The 12949-nt window shown below is 46.0% G+C and overlaps 1 protein-coding gene across 1 annotated transcript in view; it reads left to right on the forward strand.

Annotated features, from left to right (window-relative positions):
• Positions 1-2823: 2823 nt before the first annotated feature.
• LOC137795180 (alpha-1,6-mannosylglycoprotein 6-beta-N-acetylglucosaminyltransferase B-like) overlaps positions 2824-12949 on the forward strand; it is a 107609-nt gene continuing 97483 nt past the window's right edge. Inside the window, exons 1-2 of the mRNA XM_068592515.1 lie at positions 2824-3399; positions 7884-7996. Of these exons, the coding sequence (XP_068448616.1) occupies positions 3332-3399; positions 7884-7996 (181 nt within the window). The 5' untranslated portion in view covers positions 2824-3331. The remainder of the gene's footprint in view (positions 3400-7883; positions 7997-12949) is intronic.

Consider the following 12949-nt stretch of genomic DNA (forward strand, 5'->3'; position numbering starts at 1 on the left):
GAAAGAGCATTATTATGGGTCATTGGCTGCTAATTTTTTTTTTAACCCACATTTGTTAAAATGCTCCATTGATTACCTGACAGAGCCCAAATCCATAAACTATTGATTGGTTTTGTCACAATGATTTTGCAGGAAACAGTGGTACTGTGCCAGTTTTCTTTTCTGTAGCCTCTATACAGCAGAGCTACAATGTGCGACGTGTGTAACCAAGGACGAAAAATGATATATGAACAGAATACATGAGACATTGTTGTAATGCATTCATCTGCAGCCCAATTCTGGCTTTGTTATCATCAGTATACATTTTAGACTATTTAGCGTTTGCCCAGGCCTCCAAACTGGGTGGAGAAGTCCTATATTTACATCAACCACAACAAAGAGATCCAAAAAGAAAGTGCAACGACACCAAATGCACGGCACGAAAGAAGGGACAAACACACCGAACATCAGGGCCGCCTTTGGTTTTTATTACACATCGTCTGCTTCTTCTGTGCCTGCGGTGGCTTCACAGATGCTGGTTAGCAGCGCCTCGGGCGGGATGCTGTTTCAAGGTAGACAGCTCATTAACAATAGTGACAAGTGCTGCGGAAAGAACTTAACCAACTGAGGAGAGGAGGAGGAGGAGGAGGAGGAGGAGGAGGAGGAAGAGGAGGAGGAGGAGGAGGAGGAGGAGGACTGAACCAGCAAAAGCACCATAAAAAAAGCTGCATACTGTAGCTGTGACAGGGCCTGCAGCACTTTGTCCTCTCGAGAATCGGACTTGAAACCTCTGCGGTTCTTCCATTGACATAATACCATTCACTGCTGCAGTGGGCAGCTCTTGCCATTTTAAAAATCCATCTATCAAACAGACAGCACAAGATTTTCTGAATGATTCATTTGAAGTGAGCCAGGGTGAAATGTCTATATTTGCTTTGTAGGAGTCTGAAGCAAGGTGTGCCTTTCGGGGTATGCTATCTGTCTGACAAAATGCTTTCCAAACTTGAGTGATTTTTGACTACAGCGTGTGCACGTGTGTGCCTGCATGTGTGTGCGTTCACACTCTCACACACACTCACACACACACACACACACACACACACAAACAAACAAACAAAAGGTGTAAAAATGTCATATTTGCTTGTGGTTTCTCGCTGACAGAGCAGAACTATTCCCACAACCCGCGGAGAGGGACAGTCTGCACAGGTCGGCGGGCTGTCACTCAAATCCGCATGTACCAGGGTGAGCGATGCATGAAGGGAGTTTGAGATCGCACTGTCATCTTCAGTCTGGTCCCCTGCAGATCTTCCCCCTTCTGCCTCCATTTCTGCTCCAACGCTCCGCTGGCCACAAAGACTGTATAATCTGTGCCACGACTAAAACTGACTGCAAATAATTCAACTGAACAAATAAGACTGTTTGAAGTTGTAGCTCGGGGCTCCCCCCATGTGTTTGATCTAGGAGGTCTATGTATAGCGCCATAAGTGGTGTGTTGTGTGGGTGTGATTTTAGCTGGCAACTGAAGGAAAGGAATGCTTGTTATATTCATTGCAATCTGTTATTATTGCATATTTCAGTACATATTTTTCTCTCCCAGTTCTACACTATACTGCTTGACTTCTACTTCTATCAAGACTACTGCTGCTGTGACAGCTGATACCAACACCTGCCGCTGGGTGCCGCTGTTGCGTCCTTCTCACATTCGCTGTCCGTGGTGCTGAAACGATTTACTGCAACGCTCAACACAGGGCTTCCCACAGTGTTTCCCTGTCAGTCAATACCAAATACACACACACACACACACACACTCGCACACACACACACACACACACACACACACACACACACACACACACACACACACACACACACACCAACAACAGCCTGAAGCTACAGGAAATACTCAAGATAACTTATTCCAATTCCACTTCCAAAGGCCTTGGTCACCAGAGGTGATCCACTCCAACTCTGTGAAGGTTTAGAGTCCTGTGAAAGTCGTTGTCCCATGACAGTCTGCACAGGACAAACGTAGGCTATAGTAAACTGGTCAGTGCTTTTCTAGCACTGAGGCAGCAGCGTAGAGAGTTGAGGTTTTGAGTTCGACTTGAGTGCTTTTAATGTCCCAACATGAAAGCCGTTGATGGGGCCATGGGGAGGTGAAATGCGGGGCTTCAGATCATCCGGAGCTGTCCATCAGTGCCGCTGAAACCAGCGTCAAGTTGACGATGGGAAGTGACAACGAGACAGGAAGTAGTGGGGGATTCTCCTCTAAATAATAATTAAAAAAAAAAAAAAAAACAATATATGTTTTGAGTACTTTAGCCTCGAGCCTCGAGGATAATGTGCCATTTTAATGGATTTGTGTATTACTTTCAATACAATAGCCTTAAACATAACAGAGACACAGGAACAACAATACTTGAAAATGTACAGCCCAAAGGATCACACAGAACGCACATATTACCACATTTTAATGTGCTTTTGTTCTATTTTTGAAAAATGTTTTCCCGGGTTTGTGTATATGATTTACCCTTTGTAATATACGTTTAACATGTGTTTTCATTGAATATTGTATAGGGTTAAGATGCTTTCACCCATTAAAGTTAAATGTATATTCATTGTTTTGTGGACACCGTGGCATGTCCATTGACTGTGAGCAGTTTGTGGTCGTATAAAAAAAAAGTGACACGACTTGATTGTTCAAATCTGTCAATTTCCCTATTTGCCGTTCATCGAAACGGGACTCTCACCAACAATAACCTTTATTTTGAAAACACCAACCGGATGTACCGAACGCCAGCCAGCTCGGGCTCTTGAGAAGTGAACTCACACGATAGGGCCACTTGCCACACACTCGCTCTGGCTTCGCCGGGAAGTTCACACGTCCGTGAAACGTCAGCTCTCCTGTCCGTGGAATCCTCCTCCACCGGGACACCGTCGACATCCACCGACACACACACACGCGCGCGCGCGCGCGCACACACACTTTTACCCAGAAGTCTCACAACAACGCCGTTAGTTCCGCAAAGAAACTCCCATCGGATAATGACTCCCGACGGTCGACACGACCCGCGCGCGTCTTCCCCTCAGCTCCAGACTGTTTGCCTGACGACGGAATCCAAACTCTAAGTGTTATTTTCAAACACGGCGCAGGAGACTTGCTGAATGAAACTTTCCACCATTTTCCACCGGGAGGAGTAAACAAGCGCTTCTTGGTCGCGGGGTCCGTTCAAAACAAGCGAGTTGCCCGCCGCTGTGCACCGCTGGATGGGACGCGGATGAAGATGTTCGGTCACGTCGAGTCCCGCGTCGGGGGGTTAGCCACCATGTCAGGGGTCGCTCGTTTTGGAAAATGACTACTGGCTGCACCGACGGTAGAATTATGGTCAGAAGATGTCTAGTGACGTTCAAACCGTTCAGGTAAGGAACAAAGAGCCGCCGTCATGCCCCTCGTGCCCGGTTTCCCCTGTGACGTTCACCCCCGAGCACCGTGCTCGGGTCGTGTCGGTTTCAAATGTGTCCACCGTGTGCTTCATGTGTTTCCCCCGCTCACCTAAAACGCAGACATATGCACGCGTGCCACACACACACACACACACACACACACACACACACACACACACACACACACACACACACACACACACACACACACACACATACACGCGCGCGCGGGCACAGCAGATGTTGCTCTACTAGGATGAATTCGATTAAGATCCACATGGATAGAGGGACAGCACTTTTATGATAAACCGTGAGAGAGCCACTGTAAGAAAGCCCGTATAGCAGCCAGGCGAGCTCTAACTTAGTTCCTCCCCGCATGGGTAGCTCCATTATCTGGGCTTTGTTTGGGAAGATGTAAAGAGGAATCTGTGACACATGTACACCACTTTCACTGTGTGTTACAGCGTATACGCTCCATTGAGCCCTGCTGCGCCAACCTGCTTCCTTTTATGTGCCCTGAGAGGTGTATAGAAAACCAGCGGGCTTTGAATTCACTCCTCAATTTCTTAATCCTGGGAGTTGGAGATCATAACGTCCTCAAAAGCTGAAGCACCCCCCCCCCCCCCCGCCTGTGGGTACAGACGTCCAGCCGGGGCAGCGACAGAGCCGGTTGATTCATCACATTCATGCCGCACTGATTTACTTCACCTGCTGCCTCTCAGTGGATCAGGCGCTCATTCAAACACACTCAATTAAGCATCCTTTGAGACGAGGCCCGCGCTGGCCTTGGCAGCGAGCGCTTGTCACAGGTGATTTGTGTGTGCATCATAATGGGCTGCTCATCCAGTGGGATAGTGGCTTTCAGTCATCTCACGGTGAATTGTAGATTTTTTAGTGACATTTTGCCTCTTTTTTTGGTGGAACTTACAAAGTTGCTCGGCCAGACTGGAACCGGGGTTATTGTGAGTAAGCGTCTGTGGCGTCACTAGGCAGACTAAAGATGCATTTGGGGCCTTCGGCCGGACTCGAATCTTGACCGGCAAGAACTCGGCCGTGATCTCTGAGCCACCAGGTTGGCCCTCAGGTACCACCGATTTCAGGATATAGTCCGTCTGCCAAGAAGATTTTTCTTGGAGAACCCACCACGACTAATTTCTTCTCCACCACGCCTGGCGGAGCTCCTCGCGCTGCAAACCCGTCCGCACGTATTCACCTGGAGGCCGAATCTGATGAGTCTATGTGTGCTTGAGAGGAAGCCAATTAGCTGATAGCGGATCTTTGCTTCTGATCCAATTACGGGGAGCAGAGCATGTACTTTAAGCCTGTTAATTAAGGACTCGTCAGGCAGGACCGAGGCCTAATCCTCTCATATCACCCACCTAACGCCACTTTGAGAAAACGGCTAAATGATAAGAGAGGAAACGATCGCCCGCGGATGCCGTCGGGCCGACTTCTGAACACCCACATTAGCAACATATTTGTTTCCTTTTTTTTCCTCTCTGCTCTGTTCTCTTCCCATCAATCACTGCGTTGCTTTCCGAACAAACGCAGGATTATCAATCCGTAGATCAGAGAGAATACAAAACAGTGAGGTGTAAAATCAGCCAATTTTGCAACATGTCCTCTGAGTAACCCCTTTATCTTTTTCCAAACCTGTCATTTGGGCCTCTTCGGTCTTACTGACTGTAATAAGACGAGACACTGCCGATGACAATGGAAAACAAATAATGCCGGGAGGGGGAGGGGGGAGTTGTAATGTGTAAACACCAATTTTCAGCTTCCACCTATTTGCTTGCTGACCATATATGGTCATATATAGTAAGTGCATAATATAAATATCTCTAGATCATGGCGTCATATTCGTGACAAATAACCCCTCCAGAGTAATGATTGTATGGGATTGGATTCTCGGTAAGTTAATGTGTCGCAGATCCGCTGACAGTGATTGAGCTATTCTGATTCATTCCACAATATGCCAGGAACAGATGGGGGAGGGGTTATGTTTTATTATGTCATGATATTACAGTGTCCTGGAAGGGACAGAGAGGTAAATGAGGAGCATAGTGAAGGTGCCAGCTGCGTAGGTGCTGGAATGTTGATGTCAATTCCACAGTGTTGTCGTACCGTCCCCTTGTTTTCACTGTAAATCAATAATCACACTTCTCTCAGTGCTGCCTAATTATCGGTTCCCCCACCAGCAAATGATGTTGATTATCAGAACTGAAGGTCGTGTCCATTCCCCCTCGTATATGTATTCATACGGTAAAAAAGAAAAAGTTTGTCTTTCATAGCTGTAATTCATTAGATCCGCTTGAAAGGAAAAAAAAAAATTAAAGTAACCTGATCTCTCTGCTTCCGAAACGTGTGGGAAACGAGGATAAATGACCAATTTAACTGGAACGACTGCGTAGCTGTAATCATGTTTGATGCATCCCATTAGATAAGAGCCTGGATGATGATGAGGATGATGATGATTATGATGATTATATTCCGTCAATATGTTCCTGTGCTCCCACTGCCTGTCCTTGAAGCCTGCATGTTATACGACCCGGGACAAGATCAGCTTTGTCTTGGAATATTAAGTCACTCTGGGAGCTTGCCAAACCACCGCGCTCTCTACTTAACGGATTATTCAGCATCATCCCGAGTCCCGTTGGGTCAATCCCGATGACTGCGGCGAAATGTACTTTTAAGTGGCCGCCCTTCCACGCGCCTTTGATGCCAACTCATTTCCTACGGTCTCATCAATATTAAGGCCTTTCGTTCGGAACTTTGCGTGACTGGAGCCACTATTTCAGGAAGTGCCGTCAGGTTTCACAGTGGGACCCGGTGCATTAAGGCAAACAGCCACCCGTCTGGCTTTGAAGCGAAAGCAACAGTTATGAATAATGCATTCATTTGTTCAGTTAACATTCAATTCCCCCAACCTCTGGGGCCAGGAGTTCTGAGTTTAAAGGTCAGCGGTGCAGAGTTGGCCTTAAACAATGAAGTGAATTGTGATTAATTATGTCACCGAAGCAGCTTTGATGCCTTTTCACATTATTACCAAACTGTTGCTTCACATTCTTCATATGCTGGATGCAGTTTTTAACTGCTTGTTTGTTATAAGACACATATATGCAATTTGTTAAAAATAACAATGCATTTAACAAAATAAACGTACACGATGAGAACATTTTTGGATCTGGCTTCGGCTGCTTAAATATCATGAATGCAGAATTGTTTCTTTTTCATATTCAAATCTCCATTTGTACTGCAACACTCCTGCAAAGTCTTCCAAGGATGTCCTCTCACGAGGAGTTAGCAGCAGAGCAGCAAGCAATTTTTAAAGTGGGACTTGTTAGTCACAGAGGCTGGCTGGTATTTTGTCCGGTGGATGAGGATCACAGACAGCTTTGCCTCCATGCTTCCCCAAAGAGTCTCAGCATTATAAGATAACCTCTGATCCATATTCAGCGAACCGAGTAGCTTAACTAGGGCAGGATTCTTTTTCTCTTTACACCAAGACAAAAGACCTGATTTTCAACTCTTTTAAGTGAAAGATCTGATTCTCTCATGAGCGTCTAACAGGGGAGAATCCACACAGTCACTTTTCTTTTTCTTTTTTATTGCTTCTGAGGCGCGGTGACGTCTCAAATATCAGATCTGTGCCACAAAGTGGAGTCAAGAAGACGTTTACCAGATATTTTCCTTTTAAATGTAAACAATTTAGTCTCCAACCTCTTTTTTTTAAGTCACTCTATGTGGCCTTTTGCTTCCTGCAGCCCGTCACCTTTGGTCAATTGGCATTGTAGCTCTCTTAACACTCTTATTGTCACCTGAGATGCTTCAATGTTGGTCTTCTGTCCCCTCTTCTTTTGCCTTGTCCTCCTGTCCCCTTTGCGCGCCTCTGATGTTACATAAATAATCGCATTGTGCCTCCACTTGGGGCCAAACCACTCACCCTTCGTCGCCCGAGATACACGACAACCGATGACGTGAACGGCGCCGGAAAAATGTTTCACGTGCCCTTTGGCCTCGAACGTCTACGTGTCTGTGTGCGATCGCCGCTCTGTTTGTGTTTGTGCCTTCTGGATGTGCCGCCTGCTTTTTCTGGACTCGCTCCTCGTCTCTCCATCTCTCTCCTCCCCAGATTTTCCCTTTAGCCCGTCGACTTTGCATCTCTATTTTCCCTCCCCTGTTTTGCCTCTCGCCGCCAATCATTCTTTCCCGCAGACCTGTCCTCCACGGTTGTCGACTTGTTCGTCTGGCTTCATTCCTCTTTTGGCTTCTCGCTCTTCATCCACTGTTTTTTTTTTCTTCTTCTCCCACTTCTCCCTCCTCCCCTCTCTCTCCTCAGCTTCATATTTCCTGACGCCTCGCCGGAAAATATCTATTTACCTGCCCTTCCCTATAAATGTGTCTATCCGTCTCAACTCCCTTTTCATCTATTCCCTCTCTCCTCCCCCCCTGTGTTGCAGGATATTCGTGGTGGGAATAGGCTTCTTCAGCCTGTGCTTTCTAATGACCTCTCTGGGGGGGCAGTTCTCAGCCAAGAGACTGGGGGACTCCCCCTTCACCATCCGCACAGAAGGTACTGACATGTGCTGTGTGTGTGTGTGAGCGCGTGTGACTGTGTGTGATTTGGTGTAAACGGTTCCTCCAGTGAGTTGAAATGCTGTGATGTCACTGCATATTGCTGTGCTATAACTCTCCGTGGCCCTGCTGGCACTCCACTGCCGTTTGCCACTTTGTCAAAGCTGCACCACCTGTCACTGGAAACATAAAACGGCCGGGGAAGGCGGGACGAGGCGAAAGAGCCGCCGACTAAATGTAAATTGCATTGCAGAAGCAGCACGACCAGTAAATTTCATTCACGTAACCCTCAGCAGAAAAGCTGCTTTTGCTATATAGTAGTGGTCAAGTGGTGAGAGATAAATCAAGACGCCTGGACAGAAAGATTGATATGCCGGCTGGGAGGTGAGGTAGAGACGCCCAGCCAGTAGCTTGAAAGTTATTGGTCTGATCCCCGGCGGTGACAGCGGGGACGGTTCACCCTCACTACTTTCAGGGATTCTGCACTCGACGACAGAGTACACACACACATATATATATATATATATATATATATATATATATATATATATATGTATATATATATATATATATATATATATATATATATATATACATATATATATATATATATACATATATATATATATATATATATATATATATATATATATATATATATATATATATATATATATATATGTATATATATGCACTTTGCAGCTTAACAAAACAAACAAATGAATCTCTTTCGTGAAGCTCGAACAATGGCAAAACATCATTTTTTTAGAGCTTTGATGCCTTTAAAAGGGGCGGGCCTTAACTGCATTTTACAGCTCCCCTGCACCCTCTCCGGATCCTCCAGCAGACTCTCCATCACGGGCAGCCCATTAAGGCGAGCATATATAACCTTTTTGCTGCAACCACAAGTGGTATGACGCACTGCATGTCTCTACATTTGCCCACAATCATCTTTAGCCAGTGGTTTAGTTGAGTATGAAAGGCTTAGCCACTGGCAAAAGGCACGTTGAAGAGTTGAATGAAGATCCGGAATGGAGGGATGACGTTAGGGGGTAGGCTCTAACGGAGGGTTGAATAGGGATCAATGCTGGGCCTGGAGGCGTCGAGGAACCCAGGGAGTGAGCCTCTGGATGGGGGCACGTCTCGCTGAGCTTTGGCTTCATCAACCCCCTCCCCGCCCCCTGTGGTTCCTGTAGGAGGAGGAATAGGATGTGGGAGGGAGAGCGTTGTGAGAACCAAAGATAGGTTGGAGAGAAAGGGGTTGGACACAACAACGTCGATAGGCGCACGGAATTTAATTAGGCGTCATCTTGCTCCTGCACTTAAGTGAATAATAATAACTTAATTTGGCGCTAAACAGCCTCCATGTTCAGATGTGAGAATGCACAGATTAGTGAGAGCAGAGCTGTGACTTTGCATGCAAAAACTAAATTGACAGCAAAATTAAACCATGACAATTACCTGGGGGCAAACCTCGTGTTTTTGCACAGCGAAGTCAAGATAATTCTCTGCATTAGACACTGGAGCCCGTGCCTCCGGCGAGGCCGTATCTCAGCAGTGAGATGTCATTAGCACGTCGGCGCGCCGGCCGCGACATCACTTGACCCCCTCCGCCGTGTGTGAAGGCTGACCGCCAGTGGCGAGGCAGAGCCGATAAAAGAGTGCCACTGCAGCACAGGGCGCGCAGATTGAAAGTCAGAGGCCATTTTGTCGAGGCCGACCACTCGTCGCTGCCATCATGAGAAATCCTGTGTGTGTTTGTGTGCACACGTGGTGCACACATGGTGCACATGGAACAAGTGCTACTCCAACTGTGAATCAGTCAGGTGTCATGATGGAGCGGAAATGGAGAACTGGAATAAAGCAGACCTAACTGGATGCATAGATGGAGGAGCGTATTATAATATTAGCAGCAGTCTGTCTGTGTGTGTGTGTGTGTGTGTGTGTGTGTGTGACAGAGATAATGGGGTGCCGATGGAGGGGTGGGAGGGGGTAGAGGGGGGCATCATTTGGGATTACTGTGTTTGTGAAAAATTCAGATTACTGTGTTTGTGTGATAAATTAGGATTAGTGTGTATGTGTCGGAGTTTCTCAGTAAAATGTACTTGATTAATCAACTAGTCATGCGCTGCAGCCTGGGAAGACATCTGGCGCGAGCTCATTAAAAACTGCATAGTGTCCACTGGTGTTTCCCCAAAGGATTTAACTGTGTGTGTGTGTGTGTGTGTGTGTGTGTGTGTGTGTGTTTGTGTGCCCCTTTATGTGTCTAAATACTTTTGTGCTCGTCTGTGGACAAAAAGACGCTTGTCGTCGTCAACGGTGTGCCAGGGCACATTTGTTTTTCGTCCTGCATTTACGCTCGTCTCTGTGGTTGACCACCTCTCACAGCTTATGCTGCTTTCTCCTTTTGTGTGTGTGTGTGCGTGTGTGTGTGCGTATGTGTAACTTTGTGTTTGTGATGAGCTGGCAGGAAATTGGCTGTTAAATGGGGCGACAGCAGCAATGTGGGACAAGATTGAGACCAGAGAGGCCGAGAGACCGATCCATCTGCTCTGTGCAAATCAGCCCCGCGAAACAACTGGCCCTTTCATTAAGCCTCCAGTCACCACCTGCAGAGCAGCCACACACACACACACACACACACACACACACACACACACCGTTCCCATGTTTCATTAACTACATGTCAAATCTGGCTGACCTTCCACGTGAAAATATGCACCGTTGCCAAATTAAAGCAATTTGGGCTTCTGTTCAGCAAAGCACGGCTACTGTATTGTGTTGTGCCTTTAGCCGTGGTCATTTTTATTTGCCTTAAAGCCATTTCAAGGAGCTGTTAAACAGGGATACAAAAAAAATGTAATAATAATTACACAGGCAGAATTCAGCTTCACCATCACCATGTTTGTGACCATTAGACAGCTGCCAAGGTGATTCTGGTTAGGGAACAGCCAGAGGCGTCTGTAGGATTTTGACACATACGGGGCTCAGCCTTGAAAAGTATAGCCTATGCGCGCGCATAGCGTGTGCCGAAATTTCTAGGCGTAGAAACACTCTCCACATACTATACAGGTACCCGCTCTTCTGGACTGAATGTAATTGAAATTTCATGAAAAAGCAAATAAACAAGATGGTTGGACGTTATACCCTCACATTAACTTTAGCTACTTTCCCCTCCAGAAGAAGCCCAAGCTTCATTATTTGTAGGTACACAATTCTCACACACTACAATTACATTTACAGACAGATGCTAAGAGCAGAAAGTTTTTCCCATGTAACATCAACTAGCAGCTACATCCCTCTAGTAGTTCCAGCTGCAACACTCTTCGAAATTCTACATTTTAAAATAATTTCTATTCCCATTACCTCTTTAATTCCTGACCACCTTTGGGGGGAAAACATCGAAAAAAATGTTTGTGACATCTTGTTGTGCTGCTACCCAAAGACAGCAGCCTGCTGTTGTGAAGTGCGCCTGCTGCCTGATGTTGTTTTGGGTGAGTGACGTCTCGTGTGACCTGGAGGTGTTAGTGCCAAAGCCAAAGTAGTGGCTTTTAAAAATATATATATATTTATAATTGTTACTGAAACCTGTCCAAAAACACTGTGGAAGGATCCACGTGAGATAACCGTAATTTAAGGATGTGACCTCTAAAAAAAAAAAAAAATGTTTTTTTTTTGGGAAAATTAACATTCGGGGCTAATTGAAAAACATCCTGGGCTTTAGCCCCGAATGTTTTAGCCGAGGGACGCCCCTGGGAACAGCTAAAAACAATTAATTGTGTTTATGTTAGACTATTATTTGCAGAAGTGCTTTTTTTTTAAAAAATCGCCAGACCCACAATATTAAGTATGATTTACATAATTAATGATGAAAATCCAAGCCGTTGATTGATGGTTTCATCGACGAATAATTGACATGTCTCAATTCTGGTGACGATATGACCGTAACAAAGATTCTGCATCGACGCACAGTGACAGAACATAATCAGGGGTTTGCTTACATGTCAGCTCAGCATCTTCACTGCTTTTTGCTGCTCTCTCTCTCTCTCTCTCTCTCTCTCTGTCTCTCTCTCTCTCTCTCTCTCTCTCCACAGAGGGCGGAGCTTAAACGCACTCCTTGTCCACAGCGCTGCTGAGAGGCAGTCCGCTGACTTGTTGCTCTCGTAGCTGCTCTGTTGCTGAAATGGAGGCCGTAATTCAACCGTGGTGCTGTTTAGCCCTGTCGGATGGTGCAGTGACTCAAACCAAAGCAAGGCTAGAAGAGCTATGAGTAAAGATAAGTCCATTAGTGGCTCAGCAAGTTTATACAGTGTGAAAGGCCATGGGCATTCAGGAAGTGCCCATCTTGGAGCTGCTGTGTGAAAACCTTAGTTTTGTGGATTGCAGCACACTGTTAATGCACTGCAGAAGGGTTTACCTTTTGTTTCAGTCATGTGCAAGTACTGAAGTGACTCACATGGACACTGGTATTAAAAAGCTGCTGCTTTGACTTTGACTTCTAAAAGCATTCCCTAATTAAAAAGGTTCAGATGGACTGCTTGCATCGATGAAGGATTGGCAGCGATATAGAAAACTGAGTCTGCGATACATTGACATGAGTCTAGATTTATTGGTAATTCATAATTGTATCATGAGGTCGGTGAAGATTCACACCAGCTATCGCCAGTGGTGACAACTGCTGCTGGTGATTCACCTGGAGAAAACGAACGTTCTGGGAGTTTGCCATGCATGTGCTCTCGGCATGCCTGTGTCTTAGTAAAACATCTCAGGGATGCTCCATGGTCAGAGCGGTAGCTACTGTAGCAGGTAGAGTTGACTGAATACTTAAGTGAAGTTTTTGGCACACACAATATAATTGTTAAGAGCTTATCCCCCTTAAAATAGTGATCAATCATGCAGCTGTTATCAATAATTGACCCTTTGCTCAGCCCTGTCCTCCTCTACTTCTCCG

The sequence above is a fragment of the Clinocottus analis genome, unplaced genomic scaffold, assembly GCF_023055335.1.
Source record: "Clinocottus analis isolate CAN_PGR_092001 unplaced genomic scaffold, fCliAna1.0.p SCAF_27, whole genome shotgun sequence".
Classification (NCBI taxonomy): domain Eukaryota; kingdom Metazoa; phylum Chordata; class Actinopteri; order Perciformes; family Cottidae; genus Clinocottus; species Clinocottus analis.